The sequence below is a fragment of the Terrapene carolina genome, unplaced genomic scaffold, assembly GCF_002925995.2.
Source record: "Terrapene carolina triunguis isolate 2854851 unplaced genomic scaffold, T_m_triunguis-2.0 Scaffold42, whole genome shotgun sequence".
Taxonomy (NCBI): Eukaryota; Metazoa; Chordata; order Testudines; family Emydidae; genus Terrapene; species Terrapene triunguis.
Genome location: NW_020664393.1, coordinates 69,312,832 through 69,331,726, shown reverse-complemented (window position 1 = coordinate 69,331,726; position 18,895 = coordinate 69,312,832). Strand labels below are relative to the sequence as shown.

General features: G+C 40.6%; 1 protein-coding gene across 4 annotated transcripts in view; it reads left to right on the top strand.

Annotated features, from left to right (window-relative positions):
• ITSN2 (intersectin 2) overlaps positions 1-18,895 on the top strand; it is a 116,010-nt gene that overhangs the window by 21,956 nt on the left and 75,159 nt on the right. For all 4 annotated transcript variants that reach the window (XM_024194068.3, XM_024194066.3, XM_024194067.2 and 1 more), the window contains 6 exons: positions 7,851-7,943; positions 10,194-10,257; positions 13,964-14,127; positions 15,608-15,808; positions 15,910-16,006; positions 17,468-17,610. In XM_024194068.3, coding sequence (XP_024049836.2) covers positions 7,851-7,943; positions 10,194-10,257; positions 13,964-14,127; positions 15,608-15,808; positions 15,910-16,006; positions 17,468-17,610 — 762 coding nt within the window. The remainder of the gene's footprint in view (positions 1-7,850; positions 7,944-10,193; positions 10,258-13,963; positions 14,128-15,607; positions 15,809-15,909; positions 16,007-17,467; positions 17,611-18,895) is intronic.

Here is an 18,895-nt window from a genome sequence, read left to right as displayed (position 1 = left end):
ACATACCTGGTGGCATCCCTCAGAAGACTGTCCTTTGTCTGGTACTATTCAATATTTTCATTAATGATTTAGATAATGGAGTAGAGAATTTGCTTATAAAATTTGCAGATGACACCAAGCTGGAAGGGGTTGCAGGCACTTTGGAGGACAGGATTAGGATTCAAAACAACCTTCACAAATTGGAACATTGGTCTGAAATCAACAAGATGAAATTCAGTAAAGACAATTGCAAAGTACTAGACTTAAAAAGGAAAAATCACATGCACAACTGCAAAATGGGGAATAACTAGCTAGGCAGTATACTGTACTGGAGAAAAGGATCAGAGAGTTAGAGTGGATCACAAATTCAATACGAGTCAACTATGTGATGCAGTTGTGAAAAAGGCTAATCTGGTGTGTATTAACAGGGGTGTTGTATGTAAGACATAGGAGGTAATTGTTCCACTCTACTTGGCACTGATGAGGCCTCAGCTGGAGTACTGTGTCCAGTTTTCGGGGCCACACTATAGGAAAGATGTGGATAAATTGGAGAGAGTCCAGAGGAGAGCAACAAAAATGATAAAAGGTTTAGAAAAACCTAACCTATGAGGAAAGTTTTTTTTTTAAAAAAAGGGCATATTTAATCTTGAGAAAAGATGAGGGAAGGGGGACTTCATACCAGTCTTCAAATATGTTAAGGGCTGTTATAAACAGGATGGTGATCAATTGTTCTCCATGTCCCCTGAAGATAGGATAAGAAGTAATCGGCTTAGTCTGCAGCAAGGGAGATTTAGGTTAAATAGGAGATATTAGGAAAAACTTTCTTACTATAGGGATAGTTAAATACTGGAATAGGTTACCAAGGAAGGTTGTGGGATCCCAGTTATTGGAGGTTTTTAAGAACAGGGATTACATGAGCATCTGTCAAGGATGGTCTAGGCTTACTTGGTCCTACCTCAACACAGGGGGCTGGACTAGATGGCCTCTCCAGGTGCCTTCCAGTCCTTCATTTCTCTAATTCTGTGGTTCTTTAATTAAACAAGTGCTTGCCATTGGGTGAGCACACCATTATGTAATCAGTTTTAAGAATGGGGAAAAGAAAGGGGGGAGAGTTGCATGTTGAAAATGGCAAAAGGCTAATGAAAAGTGCATATTTCTCAGAATAACAGTAAATGTTCTGTTGCTGTCAAAGAGACAAGGTGAGTGCCAAGGTAGATCAACTTCTGTTGGTGAAAGACAAGCTTTCAAGCTTACACAGAGCTCTCCTTCAAATCTGGGAAACTAACTCAGACTGTCACAGCTAAATACAAGGTGGAACAGAACTGTTGCTATCAAGACATTTAGTTCTTTTGCCCAAGTCAGGAAAGAGAACAACATCTACAACTTCTGCATTCCAATTATAGGCATGCTTTAATTAGACAGCACTAAATTTGTATTAGAGAATTCTGTGGTAAGAGAGGTTACAAACACAGATGAGGGAAAGTTTGGAACTAATAGGTTTGTCCCTTTAGCTCATGGAGCCGTAGATGGGAAAGACCTAGCTAGTCATTCTCTGTGGTATAATAAATTATTCAGATTGTAAGCTCTTTGAGGGACCATCTTTTTGTTCTCTGTTTGTACAGCACCTACCATAAAGGGCTCCTTGGTGCTGTGGTAATATAAATAATAATCTCTGGAGTCAGTAGACAGGACAAAGCAGTGCGGTCAGGTAGTTGAAGCAGGGGACTGGAAGTTAGGATCTCATTCATTGGGCATGTCTATACTATGTCATGTCAGAGACTGTGTCTACAGTACAGTGGCATAGTTATGGTGCCGTACCTATGCTGCTGTAACCCTGTAATGTAGACACAGACTACAGCGACGGAAGGGGTTTTTCTGCCACTATAGGAACTCCACTTCCCTGAGCATTCTTCTGTTGCCTTAGCAGTATCTATGCCGGGGGTTAGGTCAACATAACTATTGTATTCAGGGGGGTGGATTTTTTTCACATCCCTGACCACCATAGCTATGTCAACTTAAGTTTTAAGTGTAGACCATGCCTCAGCCCATTCTCTTACATGTGTTTTTGCCTAACGAAAGCCCCCTAGTATCCACACATACAACCCTCAAGGCACATGCATATTTGTGCCTTGAACCTACACTTGTTTACTTGGCTGGGGGGAGAGGGAATCCGGTAAAAGCTTGGACTGTGCTTTTGCTCAGACTAGAACCCATCCACTTTGCAGTGAGGATGCAGGCAAGATCATTTGAGTGCTGATAGTCCTCCAATGCCCTTCCCACAATTCCCTTTGAGAGACAGACAAGTTCTTCTGCAATTGACACAATTGCTTGGGAAAGAATCCTAGAATGTCTCAGCACAAAGAACCATGGGTTATGCCCCCTGACACATGTGGGCGAGTGCGGAAATAGTGAGGACACAGGTAGGACTTTGCTGTGGGAATGCTCATACTAAGGCTAGACTAACGCAAATGTTCAGTCCGGGATGCCAGTTGTCCAAGCTAACTGTGGAATGTAGACATACCCGTTGTGTGGCTTCCGACAAGACACTGAGTCTCTCTGTACTGAAGTTTCTCCATCTGTAAAATGGGGACAATATTTAGTTAATTAACTTCATTGGGGTATTGTGAGGCTTAATGGTATGCTTTTTGAAGTTAAAAAGCATTCTATAATTACTGATTATCATGACTCACGTGGACCAGGAATTCACCTCCAATTTAGAATTATTATGTCTGGGCAATTAATTAAATTCGTAGCTTACTGGAGTATAGTTTAAATTATAAATAGAGCTGAGTGGCAAAAAACAACATCTTACCATCAACAAAGAAATCACTCTTCTGAAAGTCTGAGAAATATGAAGACTTTTCTCAAATGGAAAGGCAAATGCTGTGACCCTGTTGCCACCAGTACAGGCTGCTGTGTAGCTACTCCTCCTCCAGGGAAGTAGCTGGCTACCAATAAGAGGCATTTTACATTTTCAAGACTCTTTGCTGCTAGGCTCCCAATTTCTTCTGCAGTCATGATTATTCTTTAGGGTGGATTTAATTTAAATCAAATTGATTTAAATCAGTAGTCAGGAAGACTCGATTTAATCATGGTTTTCTACATAAAAAGTGCATTCTTGTTGGTTGTTGTAACCTTAATACATATTCTTCACAAGTCAGAGAGAGATGTAGGTTTCATTTTTAGAAGGTACACACTACATTTTTAAACAGTGATTTATTTTGAAAACTTTTCAGATTAGTTTTACACCTATATCAGAAAATGAATGATTGGTTATTTCATTTACCAAAGGTAATTGAAGCAGATATTTATGAAGTCATTGGGAGGTGAACTATCTCCAATTCTACAGGTTAATCATTAATATTTGGAGGATTTTCTTGCCATGCTGTACTAGGAGGAGAACATCACCAGGCAGACATTTAAATTGTTTTATTTAACTAAAACCACAACGTTAAGTATTCTGGACTTTTTTCTTCAACCGTAAACATGTAATATTTTAACAAAACAAAACAAGCATATGTCCCCTCGCTTCTCACATTTATCTCCAGACTTCTTCTCCTTGTTCAGATCTATTCCACCCCCAACAATCTTCTGTTCATTGAACTTTTTGAAAATTTGCACTTTTAGAGAGAGGTAAAGGATTGATTTTGCAAAGGGACAATAGAGTTGCGGTCTGTTATTTCTCATCTCTATATATTATTTATTTATGGAGACACAAATCCACAGTTTGAGAACTGCAAGAGAGACAAATCCAGTTTGAGAACTGCAAAACTAAGCATCTCTGATGGTATCTTCTAGACTGAGCACTGAGTCCCATTGGGTAGATAGAAAGATTAACCTAAATAATCTATACAGAAGCTCCTGGAACCCATAAAATTGGGTCCCTAATCCATAAACTATTGGAACTCATTTACAAAACTTAAACATTACATGAATATATTGTCTCATACTATAGAATTAGAATTTATAATCCATATTCCATGATGAGATATCTTTGAGTTATAATGTATCTTAATTAAAACTATCTTTAGATAGGTTTTTTCCTCAAAAAGCATTTTATCAAATCCGATTTAAATAAAAAAAATCCAATTTTTTTTATTTAAAAAAAAATCATTGATTTTTATCCACCCTGTAAGTCCTCCCTGGTGTTTATGCCTCTGATGTATTTATAGAGAGCAGTCATATCTCTCCTCAGCCTTCTTTGGGTTAGGCCAGTGGCTCTCAACCTTTCCAGAGTACTCTACCCCTTTCAGGAGTCTGATTTGTCTTGCATACCTCCAAATTTCACCTCACTTAAAAACTACTTGCTTACAAAATCAGACATAAAAATACAAAAGTGTCACAGCACACTATTACTGAGAAATTGCTTCCTTTCTCATTTTACCATATAATTATAAAATAAATAAATTGGAATATAAATATTGTACTTACATTTCAGTGTACATTTCAGTGTATAGACAAGTCACTGTATGAAATTTTAGTTTGTACTGACTTTGGTAGTGCTTTTTATGTAGCCTGTTGTAAAGCTAGGCAAATATCTAGATGAGTTGATGTACCGCCTGGAAGACCTCTGCATACCCCCAGTGGTACACGTACCCCTTGTTGAGAACCACTGGGTTAGGCTAAACAGACCAATTTCATTGTCTCCTCTCGCCACTGAACTTGTGAATAGAGCTCTGCGCAGATAAAAAAATTTGTATCCGCATCCAGTCCACGATCCGCAAACATGGTCCGTGGATATAAAGTGGATATCTGCAGATTTGCAGGACTCTACTTGTGAATGTGTTTGGGTTGGTCTGAACCATTTTGTTGTTGATTCTCAGTCAAGCCCATAGAAAAGAGAGCCCTTTTTCTGTTGCTAGGCAACCTGCTTCAGAAGATAATTAAAACATATTGGTATAAGGGAAAAGGTTTGGGATGTTGCTTTTACAGTCATTTTCTGTACCTCTAACCACTCTACCATGCAGTTTTTATGGTGCTTTATTGTCAGAGCCTTTAGGAACACAGATCTGTATTGGCCAGGCTAATAAACTGCTGCAAGCACAATACACACTACATACTACTTGTGTATGTTTCACACTCCTATATATTTAGAACCTGTAATGATTGCTTCTATAATTTTTGCTGCGGTCAGCAGGAATTGTTGTGGTTTGTACACTCTCTCTCCAGTATCTCACTATCCTTCTATTTGGTTAGCCATTACTCTCTCCATATTAAGCAGCAGAAGTAAAGAATTTAATGTAATAGACCAAGACAGTTGTGTTCCTAACAAGATGATGTTGTCAAAAAGGACCAACTCTCCTTGTTTATACACACAAGCACAGTACGGTTTCCTGGGACAACAGGTGAATTGCGCTGTTAGGAGGTAGCGGATATTGAAGTATAGGTTAACCTGGTGCTTATTGATTTTGGTGTGAGCCCTGGAAAATGGGAGGGCTTTTTGGAAAACAAAAGTGATAGAGGTTGTGACCTTGTGCCCCATATTCTTCAGAGATATGCTTATGATATGAATATGGCATAACTAAGAAATGTTTTATGCAAGATGGGTCACGTGAGGTATCATTGGAAAGGTTATGATTTACTGAATATGATTATCCTATTTTTAGGCATGTATCATTTCTGTATCTGAAGTTAGGAATATTGACTCTAACAATTACAGCTGTGTTTTCACCTGGGGAAGGCCCACCAGACAGTATGCAAACAGCCTGAATGGGTCATTAAGCGGAACAATAGGTCTTTGAAGATGCTAATCTCCCTCCTTCCTGAGAAGTTTTCTGGGATGCTGCTTTGGCACTGCAGGGTCAGGTGATCATGTCACCTGGTACTGGACACCATCTTGGGCTTCCAGTGTTTTTTCATTGAGGGGGTGGGAGTCAAACTGGGAAACAAAGGATTCCTATCATATGCAAATCCTATTTAAGGCTGGGAAGTGAGCTAATCTTGGTTCTTCTCCACTGGCTCCCTGCCCAAGAAGGAAGACTGCTGAAAACACCTGAAGAAACAAAGGAACTAAGCTGGGGTGGCCAGGGGCTGAGCCCAGGCAAGAAAGGTCTAGCCTGTGAAAGGAATACCCGGAGATTTAAGCTGCAGGCAATGCAGTTTACCTTCAAGAAACTCTGCGACCTGCATAAAACAACATTTAGGGTGATAATTTGCTACTATTAACCAGTTGATTTAGTGTATTAAGTTTAGGTTGCGTGTTTTGTTTCATTTGCTCAGTAATCTGCTTTGATGTGTGTGCTATCCATAATAATCACTTAAAATCTACCTTTTGTAGTTAATAAACTTTGGTTTTAGAATAAACAAAAAACGTTTGTGTCATTCATAACTGGGGGGTGGAGGGGGAGGCAAAAAGCTGAGCATATCTTTCTCCACATTGAGGGAGGGGGCGGATTTCATGAGCTTATGCTGTATAGATTTTTATGCAGTGCAAGACAATATAATTTTGGGTTTGCATCCCAAAGGAGGTATGCACTTGAGTGCTGGGCAGTCCCCGAGCTGAGTCTTACCACACACAGCTGATCTCAGTGTCTGTGTATCTTTCTGCAGCTGGGTGTGTCCCTGCATGTGTGTGTGTGTGCGCACGCACACTGGAGAAGGCTTGAGGGCCTGGCACAGCAGGACAGGGTGTGGGAGCCCAGGCTGGTGGAACGGGCGGGCTCAGTGGGACCCCAGTATATCAGGTGGCACCCTGGCGGGGGTCCTGTCACAGAGGTTTAAAAGAGTCCAAAGAATTAAATACATTCCCAATTTTGAAATTGGAGCAGTACTTACAAAATTTCAAAGCACTGAAAGTATTGTATAGATTTTCAAAGCAACTTGCTGAGTGTTCTACTAAAGGAATTATTTTTTCAAACTTGTTTTTCAGTGGGCAGCAGGAATTATTTGAGGAACAATTGAATAGTTTTATGGAAACCTTGATAGTGAATTATAAGCTAATTTTTAGGATTTTTTCATTACCTTTGGTGATGCTTTTGGTTTTTTCCTTGAGAATTTTGGCCAGGTTTCAGTTTGGTTGAATGAAAATTGAGATTGAATGAAAAGTTTCCCCCAAATAAAAGATTACCCCACACTTGGCCATGTTTTTAAAAATAAATTTTAATTTTAATATCTGCGTCCTGCTCAGTAACTTCTAACCATTGCTTATCCCTCCCATATGCATATCCCGTTCCTTTTAGGGTGGAATTAGGTGCTGTGAAAATCCACCCTCTTGTTTTCATCTGTATAACACAACACAAAGAACAGGTGTTAGAATTATGACAAATGTATAGAGTAACCGAAGGGGTAATTGTCAGTTTGGGATGGCGTTTTATATGTAATTTTTTTCAAGGTTAAGTGAAATTATATGCTATCAAGTTTAAAAGGTGATACACAATTTCACCACTTTGTAGAACAAAAGTGGTTTTTGTTTTAAAGCAACAATTTTGATTTTACAGTGTTGAGGAGAAGAAGCAAAAGTCCTGCAGTTGGCAGCTGCAATGCATTAGCCTTCTGAGAGCCTTTAAACAACATTATTTATTTACCATTGAATCAAGGAAATATTTGGTTCACACAAAGTAGCATGAGCAACATACTTCCTGCCTAAGCTGTGAACAATCAGCAGTGGAAGGAAGCTGCTGTGTACCAGCTTTCAAAAAAAACAGCATAGCTTGTTTCAAAGCAGGGCATAAGACAAGCCAGATGGTGAACTGATTCAGCTAAAACTTATACATCTGGGAAGAAAGTTTGTGTTTCAGAAGTATTCTTGCCAAAGAGAGCAGGGTGTGTCATTGAAGTTCTTGATCTAATTTTGTCTCTTAAAAACAAAGGTTTAATTTCCCAATTGACAGACTTTATTTTTAAATGATATTTTCAATGTATTATTTTTTTAGGAGGCCCAAACATGTGGGCTATCACCTCTGAAGAGCGAGCAAAGCATGACAAGCAGTTTGAGAGCCTTAAACCGATAGGAGGATATATTACAGGTTAGTTTGTGGTATACATTAACTTCTGTGTGCATTAAAGTACCTGTGTAAAACAGTTTGAAAACCTTCATCCTTGTTCAGCTGTTTGTTTGCTGTGTGACTGATAACCATGCTGTTTGACCATAAAGCACACGTTTTTATTATAAACTCTTTCAGTCACAGGTTTATGAATTTAGTTTCATCTGAAATCTGGCGTAGAATATCTCTGCAAAAAGGGATATCCTTCTTATTAACCTCTGCACTAATGCAGCCAACCACCTTTTGATGTCGTCCCTTCCAGTTCCATAAGCTAAGTAGAGTCAGGCCAGGTCAGTGCTTGGATGGGAGGCTGCCAAGGAAATTTTTTTGAAGTTGCTGCAGCAGATGACATTGGTGATTGAGGAAGTAGCAGTCTTCCCTCTGAATGGTGTTGAGGGACACTGTTGCTGGAGTTCTAATGCTTTCGTATGAGATGTAAAATTAAGGTCCTGACAACTTGTGTTCATTGAAGAGCCTATGGAATTTATCACAAGTAACTGAGTATTAACCTCTGTGCCTTCCCCAATTCCAACTTGGGTAATTGCATTCTGCTTACCTATGCTCCTCTGGGATTTTCAGTTGCATTGAACATTTTCTTCTGCTAAAATGTTGGGTAGTGTTACTGTTCATTGTTAAAAATCTGTGTTCCATCCCAGAGAAGGCTGGAATTCAGTGGTGAAGGATCGCTTACGCAGGGGTCGGCAACCTACGGCACGTGTGCAAAACAAGGCACGCAAGCCGATTTTGAGTGGCATGCTGCTGCCTGCCACGGTCCCGGCCCCCATCCCCACTCAGCCCCCCCGCCCACCGCTCTCCCCTGCGGGGGCAGGAGGCAGAAGCTTGGTCCTGCGGCAGCCAAGCTTCCCCCTCCCCCGCTTCTTCCCCCAGCGTGGTGCTTTCCTGCCCTCCTCCTCTCCTTCCCTGCGCCGATCAGTTGATGGCCCTTGCGAGGGGGAGGGGGAGGAGTGGCAGCGTGCTCGTTGCCCCATAGAGGAGGCAGAGAAGAGGTAGGGACGGGGCCTTGGGGAAGGGGGTGGAACAGGGCATATCCCTTCCAGCCCCCTGCCTTGAGCCGCTCAGGGCAGGGGGCTGGGAGCACCCCCACAAGCTGAGCACCTCAGCCCTCTACCCTGACCCCTGAACTCCCCCCCCACACCCAGCCCTCTGCCCTGCCCACCCCCAGCCCTCTGCACTGACCCCCCCCTCCCCCACGTCTTGGGTCTCGGCTGCTGGCCCCTTGCCAGCTGGCGTCCCGGCCGCAGGCCCCGCTCAGCCCGCTGCCGGCCTCGTTGAACAGAACCCCAGGCTGGCAGCGTAAGATCAGCGTTTTAATTTAATTTTAAATGAAGCTTCTTAAACATTTTGAAAACCTTGTTTACTTTACATACAACAATAATTTAGTTATATAATATAGACTTATAGAGAGAGACCTTCTAAAAAACGTTAAAATGTATTACTGGCACGTGAAACCTTAAATTAAAGTGAATAAATGAAGATTCGGCACACCACTTCTGAAAGGTTGCCTACCCCTGGCTTACGTGTTTGTTTGTAACATACTTTGAGATAAAAGGTGCATTGTGAATGTAAAATTATTTTTTCCTGCATAAACATGAATGCTAAACCTTGAAAACTGACTAATGTGCATACACAAAATTTTTTGTTTTACTGTGCATGTATTTAACAGTGTAATCCATACTGAGTGTGAAACTGGGTGTGGATTTGCATAACAAATCATATCCCTTCCCGGAAATATTGAGTAATAAAAGTCTGTCTGTCTGGAATTGTGTGTTATGTACAGAACGGGGTTTATTTTTAAAGTTTTCTCCTGTAGATGGAAGAGATAGTAGTGGACCAAATTAGACTGAAATAAAAAATATATACTGTTCTCCCCCTCACTCCCACTGCCACCACCAACAAAAAAAGCAGTCAAGGAGGCGGAGACTGAATACTCCATCGTTTACATTGTATCATTGTAAGCTCTTGGTTGCTGTTGATTTGTGACATATAAAACAACTATTTACAGCTCATTTAACCCACTTCTTGGAGCCAAGATTACAAAATCCATTAGTACATGCAAACTGCCATCACCACGAGCTTGTTACATAGTTCTAAATTTCCAAAGAGCTCAGCACCCAACATGCTGAGCTCTTGTGAAAGTTCTGGCTTTAATAAATATCTGTGACTTTATTGTAAGGTATTAATAGAAGACTTTTTTTTCCTCTTTTATCACAGGTGATCAAGCACGTACCTTTTTCTTGCAGTCAGGTCTACCATCATCAGTCCTAGCTGAAATATGGTAAGGCTTTTAAACATAAATAAATAAATTATAATATAGTATAGTATAATATAATTAATAAAGGGTTGGAGATGCTTGGCTCACTTGTATAGATTTTGGTTTGATTTATGTTGCCAATTGAAAGACCACTTTCCAACTACATTATATAAAGAGTCAAACGAGAATGGTGCCTGGACTCACTTATTTCAATATATACTTGTCATATTTAAGTGTCAATATCTGTTCTAATAGTGGAATAAATTAAACTGTAATGGAACTTGAGTAAAAAGGAATGTGGTGGTAAAAAACAAATAATAGATTCATAGATTCTAGGACTGGAAGGGACCTCGAGAGGTCATCGAGTCCAGTCCCCTGCCCGCATGGCAGGACCAAATACTGTCTAGACCATCCCTGATAGACATTTATCTAACCTACTCTTAAATATCTCCAGAGATGGAGATTCCACAACCTCCTTAGGCAATTTATTCCAGTGTTTAACCACCCTGACAGTTAGGAACTTTTTCCTAATGTCCAACCTAGACCTCCCTTGCTGCAGTTTAAGCCCAGACAACCTTTATTGCATTTCTTACATAATTAGTGGTTTAAGGGAATACAGTACATGTACACTTTTAGGCCCTGATCCTGCAATTAAGACTCAATGTGGCTGTGCTTGGGTGAATAGGTCTGTCTGAGCAGATCTGATTACAGGATAGTGGCCACACTTTCTTTTTAGTCAAGCATTTGATCCTACTCACAAAATTCAAATTGGTCAACGATGAGCACCGTCACATGGATTAAAAACTGGCTTTAGTATCACAAACAAAGAGTAATGATAAACAGCAGGATATCAAATTAGGGGAGACATCTGGTGGAGTGCCGCAAAATTCATTGTTAGGCCTTAAATAACATTTTAAATAATATGGAAAAAGAGAACAATAGGTTAATGAATTTCCTGATTGATACTAAACTGAATGGTATTTGAAAGACCAGTGAGACAGATATATCAGAGGTCACTAGAGAGGTTTGAAATATGGACGAGAAATAATAGAATGAGACTCAGCTTGGGGGGAAAATGCATGCTAATAAATTGGGAGTGGAAAATAGCCCAAACACAGGGAGAAACTTCGGAAGACATAAATCCTAAAATTGTATAGTTGGGTTATAGATAGTAAATTGCATTTAATATTATTATGTAATATCTTCTTCCTTGCGTTAATGCCATCAAATAGGGTCTGCTCTCCAAGTCCTCTCCCTCCAAAGTGCTCTGTTCAATGCCATATATTATACCACGTGCTAACGTGTCTTCCTTTATAACAGGGGTCTCAAACTCAGATGACCCCGAGGGCTGCATGAGGACTAGTGCATTGGCCTGAGGGCCGCATCACTGAAACCGCCCCCCACCCTGCTGCCTCTGGCCCCGCCCCCACTCCACCCCTTCCAATTAGGCCCCGCCCCTGCCCCACCTCTTCCCACCCCTTCCCTGAAGTCTCCACCCCAACGCTGCCCCCAGGGGGTGCAAAAAGGGTGCAGGGTGCAGCGGGGGCTGAGGGCAGGGAGTTGAGGTGCAGGAGGTATGCAGGGTGCTCAGGGCAGGGAGTTGGTGTGGGGTACAAGAGGGGTGCGGCAGGGGGTCGGGGTGCAGGGTGCAGCAGGTGGCTCAGGGCAGGGAGTGCAGGAGGGGTGTGGGATGTGGCGGGGGCTCAGGGCAGGGAGTTGGGGTGTGGGATGTGGTGGGGGCTCAGGGCAGGGAGTTGGGGGTGCAGGAGGGGTGTGGGATGTGGCAGGGGGCTCAGGGCAGGGAGTTGGGGGTGCAGGAGAGGTTCAGGGTGTGAGCTCCAGCCTGGTGCCGCTTACCTAGAGCGGCTCCGGGGTGGCAGCGGCGCTCTCTGGGGCCAGGGCAGGCTCCCTGCCTGCCTTGGCCCTGGCTCCGTGCTGCTCCGTTCCAGGAAGCAGCTGGAACCGTGTCCCTGCAGCCCCTGGGGGAGGGGGAGGGGCTCAGGCTTCGCTGCTTGTGCGGCTCTTGCTGCTCTTCTAGGTACCTCCCCCGAAGCTCCCATTGGCCGCGGTTCCCTGTTTCCGGCCAATGGGAGCTGTGGGGGGCGGTGCCTGGAAGGAGGCAATGCCCGAGCCCTCTGCCTCCTTCCCCCTCCCCCCAGCCCGAAGGGGCGTGCTGCCAGCTGCTTCAGAGAGCAGCGCGGCGCTTGCTGCGTCAGGAGGCAATCCCATGGGTAGGCAGAGGGGCGGGGAGCGGCTGGGGGGGCGCGGGGAGCTTGGCGGCCCACACACAAGAGCCCCGCGGGCCGGCCGCGTGTTTGAGACCCCTGCTTTATAACATCCCACCACTTCTTCTTGAATTGGCTTCTCTGTTTCCTTTAATCTTGATCTGTTGGACTCTCTTATCTACATAGTTGTCAGGACTGTGTTTGACATGACCAAATCATCTGAACCTGCAGTCCCTTATTTTCATTCATTTGGGGACTTAAAGTGTTAGTTTATGACAAATTTTTATGACCAGCTTCGAACCTGATGCCAGCCCTTCTCCTTTTTCAACCAGGCCTGGGATTGGCTATGGCAGAGTTACTATAACGTAAGATAGCAGCTGAAAAAAAAGCCACTGCAGTTTTAGTTGACATAGGAAGAGACATCAGCTCATGAAATAGGGAGGTAATAATCCCTCTTTGTGATTTCTGAGTGCACCCCAGAATATTGTGTTTTGTCCTGGGCATTTCATTGCCGGAAATATGCAGACACACTAAAGGAAGTTTAGAGAAGAGACCTGTAAAGTAATTAAGGGTGTAGTGGAACTGACTTGTGAGTCAGTTATATATATGATGTTTCCTATATATCCCCTTTCTATCTTGGTTAGATGACGAATGAGATACATTTACAAATATGTAAAGGGTGTAAATACAAAAAATGGATAGGAATTCTTTTTCATGGTATGTTGGGATATACAGGAACTAGGAGCAATGGAATTAAATTAAGAAAAGGGAAATTTGTTAAGTATCAGGAAAATTTTCTGACAATAAAATTTATTAGATTCTATGAAGTAATCTTCCAAGGAAAGTGAAAGTTTCTCGGAATATTCTCTCAGTGCATGAGCTGTCCATTGTATTTATTCACTGTTTATAATGTTCAGTTTGGGAAGGTACCACGAAGGATGTGTGTGTGAGTGCTAAAATTTAAAAATAAAATTCACATACTAACTGAATTCTACATAGTGATCCGTAAGTATGTAGATATACTATGTAACTATATTAAGAATTTTTAGTAAGTGCCATGTTTCAGTCTTTTGAATTAATCTCTTGTAATGCCAGATCTTCATTTAATGTGATCTGTTTGTCTAGTGCTGAGCCATAATTGATGCAATAAATGTTGCACACAGGGCATGAATGTACTACTTTGCCAAACAGTCTACTAGGTTCCTGTGCACTGAGTGTTTAATGTAGGATAATTTTAGAAATTGAGTCACATAAGAAGATGCCAGATGGTCTGTATTAGCATATGTAAACAAAAACAACTGTGCTGTGCGCAAAAAAGTCAAGTTCTACAATTTTCTAAGGGTTTGCACGTTGTGGAAGGTCATTCATAACTTTTTGTAAAATCAATATCAGGTTAAACTACAAAAGATAGCAAGGAAACAGAATAAGGCAGCAATAAATGAAATTATATAAGCACTCAGTTTTGAGTGAGAAAGCTAATGTTTCCTTCCCCCCTGTTTTTTAAGGGCTCTTGCAGACCTGAACAAAGATGGGAAGATGGATCAGCAGGAATTCTCCATAGCTATGAAACTCATCAAACTAAAATTACAAGGTCAACACTTGCCTGTGGTCCTGCCACCGATCATGAAGCAACCTCCAGTATTCTCTCCGTTAATTTCTGCTCGCTTTGGTACTTATGAATATTTAATACATTTACTGGTGTTGAGAGATTCACCAAAAAACACAAAAAAAGTATTGAGGTACATTCATATTTATATCTAACAGAGGAGATCATTGCAGATCATTTGACTAAAGAAACAATGATTGCAAAAGGGATACCCTGATCTAACGAGCTTTGCAAAAAAAATTTCTCTGAAGCTATTGAAGAATTATCCTTTAATTTTGGATGTTTGTTGCTTATTAGCTGCCTACAATGTAATTCACACAGGAGTGCCTGACTAAATCATTACACTTTTGGTTGTAAGATGCATGAAAACTGTTCTTACGTGTGACTTACAGGCTGTCCCCTTGACCTAGAACTCTTTTCCCTTCTCTCTCCAAGATGCTAACGTCTGCTCTTTTAGAATTATGCTTTAAAACTAGAGCTAGGCAAATATTTAAAATCTCTCAAGGAATAGTTTTATTTGAAACATTTTTGAAGTTCATCAAATGATTCAATTAATAGTACTCAATCAGCTCTACTTCAACATTTATTTTCTCTTTAGCTTATGATTTACTCTCTCTTAGTGTATTCTGGGATTTTGTGTATGCATGACACTATGTATTGTGAAGCATTTATAAACCAAATAATGTCTGCTAGACTACAAAATATATCCTATCCATCCAGGGGTGTATACAGATTATAAAAGTATGTGTATACATGTATCTATTCCACAGCTGTGTTTAATTATCTGACTAGTTCTAAAGTGTGTGTGTACGTATATTTACACAAGTATAGACGCTTGTAAATATGTAGCGTTGATAGCCATGTGATGAATTGCAGAGCCATGCAAAAAATTAATTTATCACGCATTGTTCACCACCTCACCCAGCTTTCTGCCCATCGATCCATTTTCCCCAGTACTCATTAAATAAATGATGCCAGTGCCCTGAGTAACTTCCAACAGCTTCATTTGGAAAAAAAAAAAAATCCATTAGCTAGAGACGTTTCCTTCTTTTCACCAAATGTGGAATTTCTCCTCCAAGAATACTGTGGACAGAGGCTCAGGACAAGCAGGAGTCAGTCCTGCAACAGCAACAGCTTTTCTATACATAAATTGTCACAACTTTAAAGTCTGTTATTTTATGTCCCCGAAGGGCTAGAAGTAAGAGGCTTATAGATAAGTCATTATAGGGTGGGTATTGGAAACATTAGCTAAATGTATTTTGAGCACATATTGTTTGTTTCTTCACTTGTGCTTTCTTCTGCATGCAGCATACTCTGTGGCTGGAAAGCTTGAATTAGAGCTGTTCAAAGTGTGGAGAAAAATAGATCTTATAATCGAATGTAAATGTACATTTTAGAGTATAGGCATCTCTGCACGTTGACTGTCTCCTACATGGAGTTTGTATAGCATTTACCAGGCACAATGGATCCATTCTTAGTTGAGGCCTCTGGATGTTGATGCAGCATTAAATGTTTAATAATAGTTATTTAATTTCTCCTTTAGGAATGGGTAGTATGCCAAATCTGTCCATCCCAACATCTGTGCCTACAATTGCACCTTTAGCTCCCATGTCATCATTGACCTCAGTGACTTCGATTCCTCCCTTAGTTATCTCTACTCCCCTGATACCTTCTATCAGTACATCATCATTGCCAAATGGAACATCCAGTCTCCTTCAGCCTTTACCTATGTCTTTCTCTTCAAGTAAGTACAACACAGTAAGGATACCCAATTTTGAATACACTAATCTAATTCTTAGTGCAGATTATTAACTTGTATCCATTTATTTTTCTTTTTTGTTTCAGCATTGCCTCATCCTGGTTCTTTCAGTCCCATGGCAGGAGGATTTGGTGGTACTAATATACAGAAGGCACAGTCTCTGATCGATTTAGGATCTAGTAGGTATGAAACTTAAGACTTAAAAATGTCATGTCTTAGACTTTAATAACAAATGCCTTTTTAAAAAATTGCAATATAACAGTTCATATTTACAAGCAGAAAAATAAGGAGATGTGTGAACAGCATATATAGACACGATATTTCTGAACATTGATACATACCTAGGAGATAACTACGACAAGAGATTAATTTGTGTTTGGATATGAGCAGTTGAATAACATTGTCAGTAAATGTAACAAACATGCTCAAAGTGGGAGGAGGGTTCAAATGTGAAAAAGCGCTGTCAGAAAGAATGGAATGAAGCAGTGTTAAATAAACAGAGGCAAAACATACAGTCCAAGAATTAGGTGTTATGGAAGCTATGTCAATATTGCAGCATGTTCTTCTCTGAGGAAGTTATGCATACAAAAGTTGTCTAAAAGATTATCTATTGCAAACATTTATCTCTGAGATCATTTTGCAAGTAATGGAGATCATAAATCTTTGTGATCACCTTCCTTATATGTTTGTGCCAAAAGTGTTTAAAATAAAAGTTTGGTCTCTTTGGCTGTGTCTATATTATCTTTCCCCCCTAGAGTTCGTCACTATTGCTACAGCCAGATAGCTCTACTGTAGTACTGCTGTAGACAGGGCTCCAGGCATCTAATGATATTTTAATCATGATGTTGTCTAACATTCAGAGCACGTTTATGCAATGTAGTGTTTGAAAGGTTTAGTATAAATCAGCACTTTCTCTCTTGCTACCTTCAATGACTGAACCAGTAGTAGTAGCAGCAGTGCAAAATTTTAGGGGGAAAAGGTATAGTTTAGGTTAGGCTTTTTGGTTTAGGGTATTGGCAGCAAGGAGTGACTTTAGAAGCTGCAGATGTTATGTTTTGGGGATGAGTCAGTTCATTGGTTGAATTTTTCATACATTCATGGTTTCATTTTTTGATTTAATTCATGTCCTTACTTAAATTTGCTACTCAGTCATTGTCCTTAGTCCTCAGAATCCTGCTGTAGGCTTTTACGGGTCTTGGGATGTGTTCCTGCTGCCTTCCATAACTACTGGATTTTTATTAATATGTCTTGATTTTTTCCCCCATACTTTTCTTAAATACTACTCCGTACAAGTTCTTCAACATGTTGTTTGTAGACACATTACTTGAATGAAAAGAGTGTTTTTCAGTATATTCAAGTTTTCATGTCAGTGCTCTAAATAAACGTTGTGTGCTGCATGTAATACGCGTGTAATTCCTCTTTTTTAGTTGCATGGTAGAGATGAAGAACAGGGTTTTAAAATTCTATAATGTTTCTGTTACGATAGAGAGCAGAGACAGGATTGGGGCCTCATTGTGCTGAGTGCTGAACAAACCAATAAGGGGAGATAGCCCCAGTTCCAGGGAGCATACCATCTAAAGCTTGTTTATTAAACAATGGAATTTCGAATAATGTATTTTTGTCTTTTTAACATTTATATTGCAGTTCAAATTCTTCCTCCACCACTTCACTAACTGGGAATTCACCTAAGACTGGATCCTCAGACTGGGCAGTTCCTCAGGCCTCCAGATTAAAATACAGGCAGAAATTTAATAGCCTTGATAAAAGCATGAGTGGATACCTATCAGGTTAGTCTAGCATTTGGACTGGAAAAAAAAAAGTTTTCTAATTAATAGAACCTAAAAGATTAATGGTGAAATCTTTTGAAGTTAATCTGAATTTTACAACTGACATCAATGGAGCCTGGATTTCATCCTAAGTAACCATACATTTTTCTAATCTTTTGGTCTGAGTCTTACCGAGACACACAACTGGCTTATAAAAGTGTCACTATATGGGATAACTTGTTTAGCTTTTATGTGTGTGTTAAATTTAAAGAATTCCTATATTATGCTACACAAGACAATCTCACTTTACTAATCAGTAAACGAAAGTTTGGGTATGTCCTGCAGGTCTGCACTAAATTTGAACTTTGCTGGTTTCAAAGTTTATGCTTCAGATTCTCCTAACCAGCTGGTCTTATCTTTACTCTGCTCTGTTGTTTTGGGGGATATTTTTCAAAACTCCCCCAGTCAACTAAAACTTTTTTTAACAACATTTCAAGTGACGCCAATACCATCAAATGTAGTATTGCAAACCTAATCTTGTTCTTGAATGCAATTTCATAAAATGAGCCAAGAGCAAATGTTTAAAGGGCAGAATTGTGTTAACATCTCTTTGACCTGAAAGGCTGTTTTTTGTTGGTTTTTTGGGGGTGGGTGGGTACGTAAGTATCTGTTGGGGGATGAATAAATAATACTTTTCTTTTAGAGTTTTAGCAGTCCTCCCTAAAAGTCTATCAGACATGCTATAGCCTATATATTAAGCACTCTTGGGGTTTAGATGCTAACCCCTTTAAACTGTGTTCTCCTACAGGTTTTTGTATATTGCAGTTCCTAATATCTGACTTGTGTCCATTAATCCTCAGATATGAGGAATTGCAATATACAAAAACCTGTAGGAGAACACTTCAACCTCCCTGGACACACAGTAGCAGATTTAAAGGTAGCCATCCTGCAGCAAAAAAACTTCAGGACCAGACTCCAAAGAGAAACTGCCGAACTTCAGTTCATTTGCAAATCTGACACCATCAGTTTAGGATTAAACAAAGACTGTGAATGGCTAGCCAACTACAAAAGCAGTTTCTCCTCCTTTGGTTTTCACACCTCAACTACTAGAAGAGGGCCTCAGCCTCCCTGATTGAACTGACCTCGTTATTGCCAGACTGATTCTGGCCTGCATATTTATACCTGCCTCTGGAAATTTCCACCACATGCGTCTGACGAAGTGGATATTCACCCACGAAAGCTTATGCTCCAATACGTCTGTTAGCCTATAAGGTGCCACAGGACTCTTTGTTGCTTTTTACAGATC